Raw genomic sequence first — 18,021 nt, 5'->3', positions numbered from 1 at the left:
TGTTCTGTCTGTCTGTCTGCCAGCCTGCCAGCCTGCCGCGTTAGTTTATTTTGTATGCTGTTCAGCCAGTTTTCTGTTTTGTCGTCCAGCATTAAAGCCTTATTTAAGTTCACCTTTTGTTTCCGTGAGTCTGCATTTTGGGTCTTTTTCCTGCCTGCACACAGCCTTCACTTGACAGAAGATCGCGACCATATTATGGACCCAGCAGACATCGAACTTCAGGAGCGACGCCGAGCAGCCTTTGTCCAGCTGGAGGAGGAACTCCGCTGGAAGCCATGGCTCACCCCTGACGTCGGGCGCATTTTCGTTGAAACCAAGCACACCATTGTTTTTCTTGTGACATTACCAATAAGTTTGATGTGTCACATGGCCCTCTTCCTATTGAAAAAACAAAAGTTTTATCCAAGATGGCCGACTTCTAAATGGCCACCATGGTCATCACCCATCTTGAGGAGTTTGCCCCCTCACATATACTAATGTGCCACAAACAGGACTTTAATATCACCAACCATTCCCATGTTATTACGGTGTATCCATATAAATGGCCCACCCTGTACTTCAAATAACTCACGCTATACCTTGTATTTCCTTCCCTGTAAAATATTTAGGCACAACCTACATTGAAACTCAAATAAAATGCATAAATAAATAAAATAAAACAACTAAAGTCTGTTTAATTATAGGGGAATAATGCCCTTACTGTCGGATCATATTATAAAGTGTCACCCAGGATTTCGCAAACTCGCAAGTGACCTCTCAATAGATACGGCCACATTTTAAACCCCTGAGTCTGTGACTGCTCTGTAACGCTACATGGTCAGAAACAGAAGCTGGTTTACTTTGGCAAAGATGCACAGAAAGAACGTAGCCAAAATAACTGTTTAGGTTTTTTTTTTTTGTCAGTGACTTTGGTGAGAAGCATTTTGAAGTAAGGGTGGTGTTTCTCCACCTTTAATGAGGCATTGCACTGTTTACTTCAAACTCTCAATCATTTTGTCCCATGGTGCAGTTAGTTTGTGCAGATACCAACATGCTAATCAAACTTGGGTGTGGACTAAAACAACCACATTGAAAGCCTTCGGAGTAGGTGGTCTTGATCTGGTTACAGTTGAACTCCGGAACAGTTAATTTATGGTGCAATTGTGATCCAGTCAAGTTTCTTCTTCCTGTATTTATTTATTTTTTGCTCTTCCCCATCTACTCAGTGGGCACACTTTACTTCTTTCTGTGGGAAAGGAAATTATTGTTTTTTGTTTTGTATGTTTGCATTGGGTGAATTACTGCTGCCCATGTCTTCATTTTTATTTAATTTTATTTGCACACATTAAATCCTTCATGCATTTGTGAGATCTTTGTATTGTCAGAGAAAGAATCACGAATGTATTCAACATCACAACACTAAATGCAAACAGAGCCATACAAAGAGAATGTGCAGCCAAGAGAAGATTAAAAGCACAGAGCCCTAAATAGGTGTCAAGGTGATTACAAGGTGATTACATAAAATATTAATTTGCCTCATTTTTTTACTGCTTGCTGCACTTTCAATTAATTTAGCTGTTTAATAAACCCATCATCCATCCATTCGCTTACGCTTCTCCTTTTCAGGGTCGCGGGGGGCGCTGGAGCCTATCCCAGCTGTCATAGGGCGAGAGGCGGGGTACACCCTGGACAGGTCGCCAGTCTGTCGCAGGGCCAACACACAGACAGACAACCATTCGCGCTCACATTCACTCGCACAATCACACCGAATGGCAATTTGGATTTTCCAATTAACCTATCCCCACAAGGGTTTAATAAACCCATCTATTAAATTATTTAACTTTTTAAAAAAAATCTTTTTATTCCTTTTTTTCCTCCATCTATTTATTTTTAAGGCATTTTCACTTTGCTTTCAGTGCCAGAAACTTCCAGTCAGTTTATCAGATTCCTGTAGCACTTTTACTTCCACTTTATCAAACAATGGTTTGTTCAAGTCATTGGCATTGGTTGGAAACACCAGATTATTAACTGCAGTTAATTTAATGGATGTTAATAACAGCAGTGGTTTTCTGGAAGTTACACTAAGCTCTTTTGCTATTAGCTCTCTAACATCACCCTATGCTTTCATTTATTCGGGTGTCGTTGTTCCAAAATGGAAATTTGGATTCAGTTTACTCAAAGACGTCAGTACAGAGGTTTTCAAGGCACATGGGGAATGATTTTCGAGTGGACTTTGATTGCAGAGCAGCTTTGCCCTGCGTATTTGGGTTGGCCCTGCATAGGCGTAGCTGAGTTAGGAGAAAAAAAATGTTTTGCTGAGAAATGCAAGCACACTCATGAACAATATAATTTATAGAGAAAATTCAATTACCTGTTTTTAATTTGTTTCTCTCAAATGTTTTTTCAAATCTAAGGGTAAGATGACATGAACCTACATGGCTGTAGGTCTTTTTTCTTTTTAATATATTTTCATTCTTATTGACTTCTGTAATGTACAGGGTGAACCTACAGCCATGGACCTTCTGTTGTTCCCCCATCTACAGGGTGAACCATTTATATTATATATAATAAAATGGGAATGGTTGGTGATATTAAAGTCCTGTTTGTGGCACATTAGTATATGTGAGGGGGCAAACTCCTCAAGATGGGTGGTGACCATGGTGGCAATTTAGAAGGCGGCCCATTTTATTATATATAATATAAATGGCCCACCCTGTAGATGGGGAAAAACAGAAGGTCCATGGCTGTAGGTTCACCCTGTACATTACAGAAGTCAATAAGAATGAAAATATATTAAAAAGAAAAAAGATTGCAAGTCAGCTTTATTCCATGATGCTAGAACATGTATGTGATCTTGAGGAATGAGGCTCCCTGTGCTGCAAATATATTTGCTTCACAAACTCACTGGTTTGCAAAACACAAAACAAGTATTTATTTAACCCTTTAATGCACCCATGTATTTAAATTAGTCTTTCTGAGGTAGCATTAGCAGTAACAGAAGAAGAAGTGGATAGAAACAATAACAGCTGGATAGAGGACATCACAGTCTCTGTGTATTAAAGGCCTTACACCTGCATTACTTTTAAAACCCTCTGGTTGCAAAAAGAAGTATGAATGTATAGAAGAGAAATCAGAAAATAACCCTGTGTTGTTTTGGATTCACGACTTCTCTAATCACTTTCTTGATGTGTTTGTGGTCAGAGTCACTCAATTTAAGCCATTTTGAACACAACTTGGTGTTTAGTCTGTAAATTATGGTCCCACTCAGAGTCAAAATGTAGAATAAAGCAGCTTATGCGTTAGGGTGGGCCCAAGTACAGAGTTTTCGGCTCAGACTCATGGTCATAGCAAGCTAAGATACCCCAAACATTCAGCTTGAAGCGTCAAATCCAGAATATAATTCTAAAATTTGAACACAGTGGGCTGAAACGCATACTTGTCTTAAAACTATTTGGCAGGTTAAGGAAGTATAAAGAAGTAATCCAATCCAAAAAAATGTTCAAATAAATAATGAAATTCCTATTTGCCTACAGCCTGTTTCATTGCATTGTTTCGTAATCAGCCATCCATCCATTTTCTACAAAATCTAATTTATGTGTGTGCAAAAATCATTTTGGTATCTGCTAAAGGCTCAGAGGTGAGGCCCACATTTAATGTCTGAAGTTCTTATGATGAGAAGGTTTGAGAGGAAACGTGCTTTACGCCATGCGTTTGAACTTTGGTTATTTGGACTTGCAGGTGAGAAGTGGAAATGAGTTTCCACCTCTTGTTCAGGCTCTACTTGGTGTGGTCTTGCACCCACTGACACAGCCTGAGGCAGTAAGTCTGTGGACTGACGGTTGAGAAGGACCGACCGGGGTGCCTCAACCTCTTCCACAAATGCTCCAGCCTCTTCTTAAAACTGTAAACTGTGAAAATGTCAATGATGCCGACAAAGTAGCGCTGCTCGGGGCCATCAATGATGTGAAGAGGATTCTTTAAGTTTGGCAGCAAACGTCGGTTTTGGGCTTGGAAGTCTTGCAGCTCAGCCTCGGCGCTTGCTGGCCCAGCATCCTTTGCACATGTTCGAGGAGAGCTGCTCCTTGATGCAGCTTGAGAGTGTGGTGTCTTTAAGCCGCTGTCTGTTTCAGATAAGGATAGGGCAGGGTCCTCGTCCACGACTGCTCCGGGAACTGTGGCTGCATTCATATGGATTGGACTGGAGCCTGGATTCACAGACCTGAAAAGAAAAGCCATACAGATGAGAATGAGTCACTGAAACGGACACCCTAATTGACCCTTTTGTAATCCTTTCAGTCCGGTCTAGACAGATTACAACAGAGTTTAGGGCACCAAGTGAATCCAGACTGAATATACACATTGAATTCCCACGCCATTATACTCATGCATTAATTTCTGAACACCAGGTAACTGATGACTCATTTAGGGTTAAGCCTGGGGCTTGGGTTAGGTTACAGTCTACCATTTTTTATAATATTTATTCAAATTTGAAACAGTTAAAAAGAAAATATGTTAAGAGAATATATAGTCAAAAATCTGAAAGGTAATATCTTTTGGTTTCTGAGAAATGAGCCTAAATAAAAGCAACCCAGAGCAACCCTAAAATTCCACACTGGTTACTGCTGGCCTAATGGGTGTCAAGATGGTAAAGGCAAATATTTCATCCACCACTCCTATAGAAGAATGCACTAAGGCGTGTGGACATGGTTGAAACGACTGCTGGTTGAACATCAGAATGGAAAAAAGGGCTTATTAAATTGACTTGGAACTTGGTGTGGTTGGTGGTGCCAGACAGGATAGTCTGAGTCAGAAATCCTGATCTAATGGAATTTTCACACAAAATGGCAAGGTGCACAGAGAGACAGGGAACCGAATTAAATTTGAGCATGTTTTTTTTTTTTTTGCCTGTCCCGTTTGGCTCTTTTGCCATCAGAATTATTGTCTAAAGGCAAAGAAAGATGCCCAACGGATTTACTTTACCAAACTGACCATCCCAGCCTTGCCGTAATGGTCCATTTGATTCACCTTTTATTGTTTATTTTATTTTCACTTGCTGAATACGGGAAAGACTTGACTGGGGGAAAGAAGGGGAGAAAGAAAGAGGGAAAGAGAAACAGCTGAGAAGAGGGACGGGGGAGAAGGGCAAAAAACAAAAACCAACAGAATGGGCAGAAAAAAAAATACATCTATCGATCACCTGGATCACCTGTTGAGAAAGAAAAAAGAAAACAAGCAGAAGAAAACGAGAGTAATAGAATAAACAACATCACAATGATATATGGGAATATGACAGTAAATACTAAATATTAAACATTATTGTGCAGCACATAAGATCAACAGAACACAGTGGGCTTTGAGGTAGGAGCCAAAAAGGGTGCAGTTTGTGGGTGTGATCACCCGTGTGTACACCTGTGAGCATGGACGCGCTTGTTTTTTTAAAAGGTTCCTTCATGTAATGATCTGCTAGAGGGTGTGGGGGGGCCACAGCCCCGTCCTCCAGGGCATGAAGCAGGTATGGAGGAGATCAAAACTCCAGACATCCAGAGGCCCCCAGAACACAAGAGACCAAGGAAGACCAACAGAGGGGCAGCCGCGCCACTGTCCCAGAAAGAGCTGAGGAGAGTCCCAGATGAGGGCTCACTCAGTAGCCGCGGAGCAGAAGCCAGGGCGGGTTGCAGTGACATGCCCGTGAGCTCCGACGGCAGCCAGCTGTGCCTGAGTGACCGAGCCCCAGGCCGAGAGGCCGGGGGCACCCCACCTCCAAAGTGGCCCAAGCGAGCCCCAGGCTCCAGGCCCTGATAAGCAGCCGCCAAGGAGTGAGCCGGTGTGTACCCGGACGCCCATCCCCAGACACAACGAACTGATGTCTGAGGGAGTCCGCCACCGGCAGGGGAAGTGGTGGGGGGAGATAGGCCTCCAAACCTTGGAGGGCCTGAGATGTCCCCAGAGAGGTGGCGTCTGATACCCAACCTGACATAAAGACACAGACATACAGGCACACACAGATACAAACATCCATTCCCACCCTCATGCTCTCATATGCACTTACTCCACACTCAACCAACGTGGAGACAGATATAAAGAGACGCTGTACACACGATCACACTCCCCAAGCGTACTCTACAAACCGGGTCTAGGTACCCTTGCCCCTGGAGGGGGGGACTGCACCCAGACCCAGGTAGTGTTACCCTTTTCCCTGCGGTGGGGAGAAGCAGACCGCCCCGACTCCGCAGCAGCAGGGAGGCCCCACACTCCAGACCGCAGTCGGACGACCAAGTCCTCCTTCTAGCCCCCCCGCTTCAGCAGGCCGCAGAGAACGGGGGTGAGAGAAGACTCCAAACCTCCCTCCACCCGCTCATTGTAGTGTTGATGTATGTGTGTTCTAAAGTGCATTTAAAACCCAGGAGGGCATGGAGCTACCTGCCAGAGAGCAGCAGGTAAGCGCATAGCCCCTCCTGCTAGCCCTCAATGTCTACGTGTATTTAAAATTGAGAGGTGGGCATGGAGCTACCTGCCAGAGAGCAGCAGGTAAGCGCATAGCCCCTCCTGCTAGCCCTCAATGTCTACGTGTATTTAAAATTGAGAGGTGGGCAACGACGCCAGGGGTGAGGTGTACACCCTGATGATAATTTGGATTCCGTGTAGCGTGTCCACCCCCAAGATCCTATATGTATGTGTAATGAGAGTGTGAGTAATGTGAATGTCTGAGTTGTGGGATAAAATTGAGGCAGAGGCAGCCAGAAGGGGACAGAGGGGGGGGATGCCTCCTCTGCACGCTGGTGACACACCCCTACTCCAAGGCCCTGCATGTGTCGGTGGTTGTGGTGGAGCTGGGGTCAGCTCCCCCGCTGACCCCAGTAGGCACCCCCATACTCCGCGACCCGCCAGGGAAAGTGGGCCCAGGCCCATCCAGACTGGGGCCCAGTGCAGCAGCGATTTCTGGGATTTCTGATTAGATGAAAGGTTTTTAAGCAAATCTGAGACCAGAAGTTTTGGTCTAAGTTAACTGATAAATCCGCTTCCCATTTTGCCATAGGAAGTGATATTGATTCATCTGTTTTAGAAAGCATTCTGTATATTTTGGATAGTAATTTGGGGGTTTTAAGAGTAAGAAACTGAACCACACTTGGTGGTGTTTGTAGTTTATTATGGATTTAATTTGTTGATATTCTAAAAATCTTTTCTTGTTGATCCCATATTGTGTAACTAGTCTGTCAAATGAAATAAATTCTGTTCCTTCTAGTATATGTTCTACATATTTGATTCCTTTACCACTCCAATCTGAAAAGTTTATCATATTATTGTTTTGTAATATGTCAGGGTTATTCCAGATAGGTGTACGTTTGCATGGGATTAATGAAGACTCCGTTATTTTTAGAAACTCCCACCATGCTGTCAGAGAAGAGCCGATGTTGACGCTTTTGAAGCATTCATGTCGTTGGATGTTTGAGCTGATAAATGGTAGATCTGAAATCTCTAGATTATTGTAAAGTGCTTTTTCTACATCTAGCCAAGGTTCATCTAAGAAGGTATGTTTTAGCCATCCTGAGATAAACTGAAGCCTGTTGGCTAAGAAGTAGTGCTGAAAGTTAGGTAGTTCTAATCCTCCTTTATCCTTGGTCTTTTGTAGTGTTTTTAAGCTTATACGTGGGGGCATATTTTTCCAAAGGAATTTGGACATATATGAATCTAGAGATTTGAGCATGTTGGGAAAGAGTGAAAACACAAGCGAGAAATGTAAAATGAGCAGTAGCAGCTATGTTTTAATGATGTTAGAGACTCAAAGCTGAGCACAGAATTAATAAAATTAGGAGGTGGCTAAAGTGGCTTTTTATTTTTAGCCATTTTCCATTGTGGAGGACAAAAAGCTTCAAACGTCTCCAGGCCTTAAACCTCGTTTGTGTAAAAATAAGGCTTTTATGAAAACACTGAATGATAAATTGATTCCTTGAAAAGTTTTAAGTTCAGTACTGAATATTACATAAAACTAGAAACAGTTGCATTTCCTGCGAAAGTGTGAATGCCATGTAGTGGAATCTGCTAAACAGCTGAAGAAGCAGAATTATCTGCTGAACAGAGGTGTAGAAGCTGAAGTGCTTGCTGAAGATGGCTGTATTTGAAAGGGTATACTGCAGAGTGATAAGAAAGCAGTGTGCATGCAAGCAGGGAAGATGTGCGGCAACCCCCACAGGTAGGATTCGAAACTTCGCCACTGGGTCTCACAGCGGCTACTCATCCCAGTAAGCCAAACCAGTTCTACTCCCAAGCAACGATATGATGAGAGAAAAAATGTGCACTGTGCAGAAGAAGCTGAATTGTGCTGAAAAGAGGTGAAGAAGCAGAACTTTGTGCTCAAAAGCAGTGAAGAAACTGAAATTTGTGCTGAAAAGAGGTGAAAAAGCTGAATTTTCAGCAAAAAAGAGATGGAGAAACTGAAAATTCTGCTGAAAAGAGCAGAAGAGGCTTAGATTTGTGCTGAAAAGAGGTGGGAAAAGCTGAACTGTCTGCTGAAAAGAGGTGAACCTGTTGAACGTTCTGCTAAAAAGAGATGAGGATACTGAAAGTTCTGCTGAAAACAGGCCAAGAAGCTGAAACTTCTGCTGAAAAGAGGTAAAGAAGCAAAAGTTTCTTCTGAAAAGGTGTAAAGAAGCAGAACCTTGTGCTGAAAAGAGGTAAAGAAGCTGAGGGTTTTGCTGAAAACAGCTGAAGAATCTGGAATTTGTGCTGCAAAGGGGTGAAGAAGCTGAAATTTATGTTGAAAAGAGTTAAAAAGGTTGAACTGTTAACTGAAAAAATTGTTGCCATAAGCAGGATTTGAACCCGGGCCTCACGGCATTCACACAATAAACTATATACACAGTCTCTTTGAATGGCAGAGATGCAGAAATGTGTGCAATTAGCACATGGCTCAGTGTCTGAGTGTCTAAATGAGACACACAGTCGTGATTGTGCACTTGCAGCTATTTATATTTCAAAAACTGGACACTGGTGCCAATTTCAGAAACTGAAAAGAAAAAACTGAACGTAACCCTAGCTCTAACTTTAACTGCAAATGAGCTGCTAATGACCTGTTGGTTTTGATTTAACTTTAAGACATTTATGCATTCACAGTTTCTTTGGAAGCTATGCTAATTTCTGTTTTTATAGTTGAGGTCTTGACTAAAAGTTGGCTTTATCAAATCTTTTATATGGTGCTTTGTAGTCAGGGCTTAAACAGCTGCGGTAAAACACACCAAACCCTACCAGCTTTGGAAAAAATGTCAGGAGAGACTGATGACGGAGTTTCCAACAGATTTAGAAACTACTGTTGGGGCTGGTATGCAGAGATTACATACCTAATTAGTTACTAAAAATGCTTTTTAATATTGATTTGGGTTTAGGGTTGGGGCTGGTAAGGCATTTGGTTTACCACTCACATGGTAAACCAAAACGTCATGTTTCTAATGTATTTTAGGTAGAATGATTATATTTTTGATTGCTAAGTCACTAAAAAACATTTTATAAATGCAAACAAATCACCTGAAGAGCAGAGTCCACCACTGAGGACTTACAGACCACAGGTACATCAAAAACACAGAGGCCTCTGTAATCCTGTCACTTAACATACACTAAAGCTGACGTGCATTGCTGTGGAAATATAACTGCTTTTCAGTACTGTCGATTGCTGCTGTGGATTTCAGGCTACTTTCTCATTGCAGCTTTTAATTTTATCAGTGAGAGAATAAGAGTCATCACTTTAGTATAAGGACAGATGAAGCTGTGGGACACAACCACAAAGTAATTAACACATAAAACATCACAGAAAAGCATGAATCCTGGTAATGGTGTCAGCTATTAATGTCAGTTACGTTGCAAGGTCTACAAAGATTCACCACAGAAGTAGTGCAGAAACCCTTGTTGACAAGCACAGAGGTAAGGCATTTAGTGTAGGTGGTCACCTGATCATTAACAAGTTCCTGTCATTAGGTTTTGGGTCATCCACCACCTTTTAAAGATCATCTTCCCTTCATGAGGCAAAATCTTGCATGACATTCCAGACCCAGGGCCACTAATGGTCATTTCATATTTCTTCCATTACCGTATAATCGGATCAATACTCGTCACCTCGGCACCAAGCTTCTTGCTGATGGCCCTTTCCCCCCCCTTCCAGCCTTAAGCATGTCTACAGTCTTGTCCCTGACTCCCTTTGTCAGCTCTTTGGTCTTTATCACAGTGTTGGAGAGGTTGGAATGACAGGGGTGCTTTAGGAACATGACGAATTGAAATTTGGATGAGCCACTCAATGACATGCAAATCAATTTATAATGTTTATGTAATAGGTTTTTTTTTCTGGCTTTTTGGTATTTTTGATATCCTGTCTCTCTCCATTAAAATTAAAGTACCATAAAAGTTAGAATCTGTTAATTTCTTTCTAAGCGAGTAAAGTTATAAATTCAACCAGGAATTAAATCTAACTAACCCTTGTTTATTTTAATTACAAAAAGTTTAATTATTAGTTAGAATATTGGCTCTATATCATCATGCAAACATATGTTCAAGAGAAAAGCAACAAAGAGCTTAGAGGCATATCAGTCAGACTTTACAGGGCTAAATGAAGCAGGCTTTATAGCTTGGGGAAGAAGACCTCAGACACTGACCATGAAGGCCCATTTCTACTAATGGACATCAAAATATTTATTATAATTCTTATTAGGCACGCACATTGATTTGAGAAACCTAAATATACAAATAACAACTCTAATAAACCCAAATAAATGAAATACAGTGGGGCAAAAAAGTATTTAGTCAGCCACCGATTGTGCAAGTTCCCCCACCTAAAATGATGACAGAGGTCAGTAATTTGCACCAGAGGTACACTTCAACTGTGAGAGACAGAATGTGAAAAAAAAATCCATGAATCCACATGGTAGGATTTGTAAAGAATTTATTCGTAAATCAGGGTGGAAAATAAGTATTTGGTCAATAACAAAAATACAACTCGATACTTTGTAACATAACCTTTGTTGGCAATAACAGAGGTCAAACGTTTACTATAGGTCTTTACCAGGTTTGCACACACAGTAGCTGGTATTTTGGCCCATTCCTCCATGCAGATCTTCTCGAGAGCAGTGATGTTTTGGGGCTGTCGCCGAGCAACACGGACTTTCAACTCCCGCCACAGATTTTCTATGGGGTTGAGGTCTGGAGACTGGCTAGGCCACTCCAGGACTTTCAAATGCTTCTTACAGAGCCACTCCTTTGTTGCCCGGGCGGTGTGTTTTGGATCATTGTCATGTTGGAAGACCCAGCCTCGTTTCATCTTCAAAGTTCTCACTGATGGAAGGAGGTTTTGGCTCAAAATCTCACGATACATGGCCCCATTCATTCTGTCCTTAACACGGATCAGTCGTCCTGTCCCCTTGGCAGAAAAACAGCCCCATAGCATGATGTTTCCACCCCCATGCTTCACAGTAGGTATGGTGTTCTTGGGATGCAACTCAGTATTCTTCTTCCTCCAAACACGACGAGTTGAGTTTATACCAAAACGTTCTACTTTGGTTTCATCTGACCACATGACATTCTCCCAATCCTCTGCTGTATCATCCATGTGCTCTCTGGCAAACTTCAGACGGGCCTGGACATGCACTGGCTTCAGCAGCGGAACACGTCTGGCACTGCGGGATTTGATTCCCTGCTGTTGTAGTGTGTTACTGATGGTGACCTTTGTTACTTTGGTCCCAGCTCTCTCAGGTCATTCACCAGGTCCCCCCGTGTGGTTCTGGGATCTTTGCTCACCGTTCTCATGATCATTTTGACCCCACGGGATGAGATCTTGCGTGGAGCCCCAGATCGAGGGAGATTATCAGTGGTCTTGTATGTCTTCCATTTTCTGATGATTGCTCCCACAGTTGATTTTTTCACACCAAGCTGCTTGCCTATTGTAGATTCACTCTTCCCAGTCTGGTGCAGGTCTACAATACTTTTCCTGGTGTCCTTCGAAAGCTCTTTGGTCTTGGCCATGGCGGAGTTTGGAGTCTGACTGTTTGAGGCTGTGGACAGGTGTCTTTTATACAGATGATGAGTTCAAACAGGTGCCATTCATACAGGTAACGAGTGGGGGACAGAAAAGCTTCTTACAGAAGACGTTACAGGTCTGTGAGAGCCAGAGATTTTCCTTGTTTGAGGTGACCAAATACTTATTTTCCACCCTGATTTACGAATAAATGCTTTACAAATCCTACCATGTGAATTCATTGATTTGTTTTTCACATTCTGTCTCTCACAGTTGAAGTGTACCTCTGGTGCAAATTACTGACCTCTGTCATCATTTTAGGTGGGGGAACTTGCACAATCAGTGGCTGACTAAATACTTTTTTGCCCCACTGTATAACAGTTAGATACATATCAAGGGGTAGCTAAATAGTTTGCATGCAATTCAAATACAAAATATTCAGTGTAAATATTTGAGCTCCACATGCATTATATTATTCTGTGATTCAGGGCTTGTGCTTGAATTGAAGCCAGATATCAAGCATATCGTGGGCCAAAAACAAAAAGGCAACCATGACTCAGTGTCTGAATTTTATATTCGCCTGAAGCTGTGTCTACAGTCTGTAACTGAACAAAACCAGTAATGACTCAGTTTTCTTCTAATTTAAAACAGAGTGAAAAAAAAAAAAACTTAAGTGAAGGAATTCTGCAACAGGACCCTATGCAGGAAGCTTAGTCTGGGAGCCCAGCCCACTGCTCTGGATGTGAGTGAGTGATGAAGCAGCATGCGTCACACACTAATGGAAATTACAATTTCTGGCTTAGGACGAGGTGTCTGATGCTCCTGATGTTCCACTTTTATTTTAGGAATGAAAAAAAAAAAACATTCGGCCAGCGAGTTGTTTCTGATTGTTTTCTCTTATTTTGTCTTTAGTGCTCCATCTGCTGAGTTAACCTTGTTAATACAGCAGCTGGATTTTAAAACACGTTTGTGTTTGTGTTTTTGTGTTCGTGTTCATTTGGAGCTTTTGTTTCATACACCTTAAAGATCATAATGATGTCATGCTGTGCTTTCACTTTCTCCATGCTTGCATGTTGTCATGACTGCAGGTATTTGTTATTGTATGGATGAATCTGGTGTTAAGAGATTTATCTATATTTATTGTAATGTCAGCAAAGAAACAAACCAAACCCAGTCTGCTGGTGAGGCTCTCTGTACTTTCTGTGGTTGTTAGTTCAAAGAGCACTGGCTGAGACAGAAGTCTCAGGTTTCCTAAAACAGTGATGCAGTGCAATTCTCACAACGCGTTACCCAACATTTTAACAGCCATGTTTAAAAAATGTTTAATTTGCAACTCACATGGCAGAAATTCTGTGCATTTAGGCACGTAAACCTTTTGAAGATTAAACCAAGCATCAGGATAGGGAATTTGAATGAGGCAGTGCCATTAGTGCCAGACCGGCTGATCTGAGAGTTTCAGAAACTGCTTAGCTGCTGAGAACCCCTCTCTGAACACACATGTTGAATCTTGAAGCAGATGCAGCAGCAGGAGAGCACACCAGGTTTCATGCTTGGATAGAAAAACGTTGCGTGGTTCGATGAAGTTTGGTTTCTGCTGTGACATTTGGATTGAAGCTGCAGCAACTGTGTGATGTGTGATGTCAATATGGACCAAAGTCTCAGAGGAATGTTTCTAACACCTTGTTGAATCATGAAGAATTGAAGCAGTTCATCACTTTTCAGTGTTTTAAAATTGCTGGAATCCTCCCAAAATTAATACGCAATCAGAACTCTCTAAATGCAACAAAAATGAAAATCAGGGTACTAAAACGTACTTTTTTGCTCTTACGATGAGCGTAGCAAAGGAGAGGCCCTGGTGGCGCTCGTCATGGTGTAGGGGCTGATGAGCCAGGAGAAGGCTGTAGTCCAACACGTTGAGCTGGCGAAGGAAGTGTGTGTCAATTTCCACCTGTCGCAGGAGCCAGGAACGCTGCTGGTCTAAACAATTAAACAACGCACAGCTCGAAAAACACAATACTGACACAAAAACTGGTATTTAATTGTTACTCCGGCACATGGACATGACATATGCAGTGAGATACTGCAGTGACAGGCCTGGAAGAAGGTGCAATAATGCTACCTTTTGAACTTATACCCTGAATACATAAATGCTCTTACCCAGAGTGATGAACTGGCCCTCGAAGTTGAGGTCTTTGAGAACCACGATGATGTGGCTTCCCTCTGGTGCAGGCTCTGTCCAGCGACTCACCTCACAGCCCTTAATGTCATACCTGACAACACAAAAAAGGCATAACTGGATGTTTTCAAGGTTCTGCTAGAGGCTTGGACCATCGAAACGTGACCCAAAAGTTCCAGGAACAAGGTTCACCTGGTATAGGTGAACCCAATCCCTGGTACATAATGCATAGAAGGCACTACAAAGTAAATGTCTAAAAAGTGCAAGCGTGAAAAAAAAGTCACAAGAGAGTCACGGACAGCACCTGTCGCATCAGCATCCAAAGCCATGCAAGCATGTGCTAGTCTGTTTGTAAGAGATCGGAAGGTTTGCAGTTCCTGAGCAATAGTCAACTTCAACTTGTCGCATATGGATGCTTGTAAAGGACATCCTTCCAAGCTTACCTGGCATTGATGCGATCATCTGGATAAAACACACTTTGCATGACAATGAAGAACTTCTGGAACAGATAAATGGGAAAAAGTACTTTATAATCCTTTGTTTCACATTGTAATTCTCAACAGAACTGAACAGGCGTAAAATGTATCTGTACCTTTCGTCTTTGTGGGATTTGGATCCTGTGAACACCTAAAAACAAGCAACCAGTTACTTAATTGAGACATTTATTTTAAGTGGGATTTATTTTAAGTGGGATGTGGGATTTGCAACATAAAACCTCTTACTCTAAAACCTACTCTACGGTTTATTGCAAATGAGAACTCGCTGTCACCTGTTCAATTCAGTTTAATTCAGTTTTATTTATACAGCCCCAAATCACAATAAGGTGCTTTATTTTGTAAGGTAGACCCTACAATAATACATACAGAGAAAAACCCAACGATCATATGGATTATCCTTGCTCCCCTATGAGCAAGCAGTTTGGCGACAGTGGGAACGAAAAACATCTTTTTAACAGGAAGAAACCTCCAGCAGAACCAGGCTCAGGGAGGGGCGGCCATCTGTGGTGACCGGGTGGGGTGAGAGGAGGAAAGACATGCAGTGGAAGAGAGCCAGAGGTAACAGGAGATAAAGACAAAACCACCATGAGATGCAAATCACAACTCTAGGTAAAACAGAAAGAGAGTCCACCAGAAATACACGTACGATAACATCCAATACTTGTGATACTTAGACATACCAGGACAGTGGTGTAGCTTCCCTATGGAGGCTGAGGTTTATGATCCCTTGGTTCACCACCTTAGTCTGCCAATCCGAGGGCACTGTCCTTGTTTTCCATGTTTTGTGTTGGTGCATGGAATTGGTGACAAGTCGCATTCATCCGAGGGATTGTTCATAAAAATGTGTTTGTCATAATCTGTTCTTCAATTATTCACTGAAGTTCTGTACTGCAGTATTATTAAAGTTTAAGTTACTCATACAAGTAAAAAGAGCCAATGTTACACGAGTAATAACACATGGATTGTTCTTCTCATTCGCCTTTCAGGGCTCCATACATTTCCCCTCTGAGCGTTCAGTCTAGGTCGATCATTGAAGGCTGACATTTCTCTCAGTTTTGGTGTTTTCACTAGTTACAAAAATCGTTTTGGTTTTTTTTTAAGTTTCATTTTTAATCACTTTCTCTTTTATTTTGAAATTGCTTTCATTATTTTATTTTCCAGGCACTTCTTACTGGCTATGTTTGCATAGAAAAGTGCTTGATATTTAAAATTATGAACAAAGAGGTCCTACCCAAAAACGAAGTTCCTTTCATTTCTCATGAGATCCTAAAACAATAAGAAGCTAGCTGACCTCTTTTGTTAATACAAGTTAAAAGCAGCACAATAATGGAAACTAGTGGGCTCAACAGATGATAAATATCGTATTTATGAAGCCAATTAATCACAAACCTAAGATAAGATACAAATTTTTAACACGTGTGCAATCAGATACATGGACAAAAGAGGATAAAACTAATATTAGAAAAATCAGAAGAGGTCAAACACATGATACGCTGAAAGTGACAGCTACTGCAGACAAAGCAGCACAGTACGAGTGAAAGGAAAAGGATTCACAGGACTTTGTGTAAACTTTAAGAGCTTTGCTCCATAACACTGGAAAACAAACTTCTATAAACCTTTTTTTAACCAGAAAAGAAGGGCAGCAAAAATCACAGCTGTTTAAGCTGACAGTTCCAGTAATCACAATGTTCAGTAATAAAGTACTTTTCAAATTGAAGCTAACAGGGGAAAAATCAATAAAGTTGATTCTACTAATTCATAATTGTACTCATTTTCATTCACTACAGACAGACTTCACACCTTCTTACTGTCTGCACGCTGAAGGGATTTTATGCCCCTTGCAATACGCCACACCACTTTCTGTGGAGTTGCTGGGTTGGTTTTGGTTTTGTTCGTGCTGATCTGTTGTCTCGAACGTAATCTGCTCCAGAGCATGTTAGGCATGCATCAGCAGCAAGATAAGACGGGAACCAGTGATCAAAACCAGCCAAGTTTAAACCTGAAGTGACTTCCTACACACGTCTTCTGCATAGCACGGGCCTCTGCTTTTCACTCGCCCACTGTTTGGTGTATTTATAATAGGGAGCTAATTTCTGTTGCTTTTCACTCGCCCACTGTTTGGTGTATTTATTATAGGGAGCTAATTTCTGTTGTTTAATTGTTGCTGCAATTTCAACGAGGTAAAAATCAAACTGCAACAGAGAAAAATGTGTCATTGTGAAGGTAAAAGGCTTTCGGTGGAATTTCCCCTGCAGAGTTTGTTTAACATTGCACTGAAAAAAGGGATCATTCATCAGAAAGCTGTAGGTGTGCTGCAAGTGTTTTCTGCTCTGATAGGACTACCACAGAGATATTATGCCTGTGCCAAGATATACAAAGGACGAGTGCAGGGTAAATGTCATCCAAGATGGCATTTTATTATTTGTGTATCATGGCACAGGTGTGAAAGTGCTGTGGTAGGCCCCGGGGCAGGTTTATTTTTGACTAGTAAAGCGCTATATAAATACAGGCCATTTACCATTATTCTGTAGCAATTACACAAGAATATCCAGTAATGTCCCTGCCTACAATTAAACACATTCACTTACCGAAAATCGGGGGCAAGCCTTTTACCACAAACTTAGTCACTGCTCGGTGACATTCGTCTATCCTGGCCTAAAAGGAGACGCTACCGGTAGACTGCAGTGAGAACTGCCAGCATCTGAGCCAGCCAGACTCTGGACTCTTGGACTCTTAAAATGTGCCCACTATACTGTAACACTGTGAACAGAAGCATCCAGTCTAATGTGGAGGGTTGACCGGACCCTGGGGATTGTGAGTGATGTACAGAGATATTTCTCAGTCTGTGTGTGTGGTACCTAAAAACTTGACCAGCAGTGAATGTGGGTATTTCCTCAGGTGCTCCATGTAGATCTTCAGGTTGCCCAGAAGGAACTTAATTTCCCTTTTGTTCTGAGTCTTTAAGAAGAAGCGTTTATCATTCCTAAAAGTTGAAAAACACGGTGTCAGTATATCTCTCTCTTATCAGTGACCAGAGATGGGCAGTAACACATTACTTGTAACAGCACATAAAATAATTTTTTGTGTGTGTTTACCAGAGGTGTGGACTCGAGTCACATGACTTGGACTCGAGTCAGACTCGAGTCATTAATTTTATGACTTTAGACTTGACTTGAAAAAATGTTCTAAGACTTGTGACTTGACTTGGACTTTTACACCAATGACTTGGGACTTGAATTGGACTTGAACCGGTTTACTTGAAAAGACTTGATATTTTACCCCAAATATAAAATTTAACATGCATATTATATTGAGATTGAAAATGTGACGTCATTCACGGGTAGAACCGCAAAGGATTCTGGGAACTCGTGGCAAGC

General features: G+C 41.7%; 1 protein-coding gene across 5 annotated transcripts in view; it reads right to left on the bottom strand.

The window, feature by feature from the left end:
• Positions 1 to 1,294: 1,294 nt before the first annotated feature.
• The window catches only part of pip5kl1 (phosphatidylinositol-4-phosphate 5-kinase-like 1), a 65,908-nt gene continuing 49,181 nt past the window's right edge, over positions 1,295 to 18,021 (bottom strand). For all 5 annotated transcript variants that reach the window (XM_082541654.1, XM_082541655.1, XM_082541653.1 and 2 more), the window contains 6 exons: positions 17,503 to 17,627; positions 14,740 to 14,774; positions 14,591 to 14,646; positions 14,129 to 14,241; positions 13,786 to 13,948; positions 1,295 to 4,198 (listed from right to left, as the gene is read on the bottom strand). In XM_082541654.1, the coding sequence (XP_082397780.1) occupies positions 3,757 to 4,198; positions 13,786 to 13,948; positions 14,129 to 14,241; positions 14,591 to 14,646; positions 14,740 to 14,774; positions 17,503 to 17,627 (934 nt within the window). In that variant the 3' untranslated portion in view covers positions 1,295 to 3,756. The remainder of the gene's footprint in view (positions 4,199 to 13,785; positions 13,949 to 14,128; positions 14,242 to 14,590; positions 14,647 to 14,739; positions 14,775 to 17,502; positions 17,628 to 18,021) is intronic.

This window comes from Aulonocara stuartgranti (assembly GCF_965226115.1).
Source record: "Aulonocara stuartgranti genome assembly, chromosome: 7".
NCBI lineage: Eukaryota > Metazoa > Chordata > Actinopteri > Cichliformes > Cichlidae > Aulonocara > Aulonocara stuartgranti.
The sequence above is the reverse complement of the archived record's forward strand: the minus strand, read 5'-3'. Positions and strand labels throughout refer to the sequence as shown.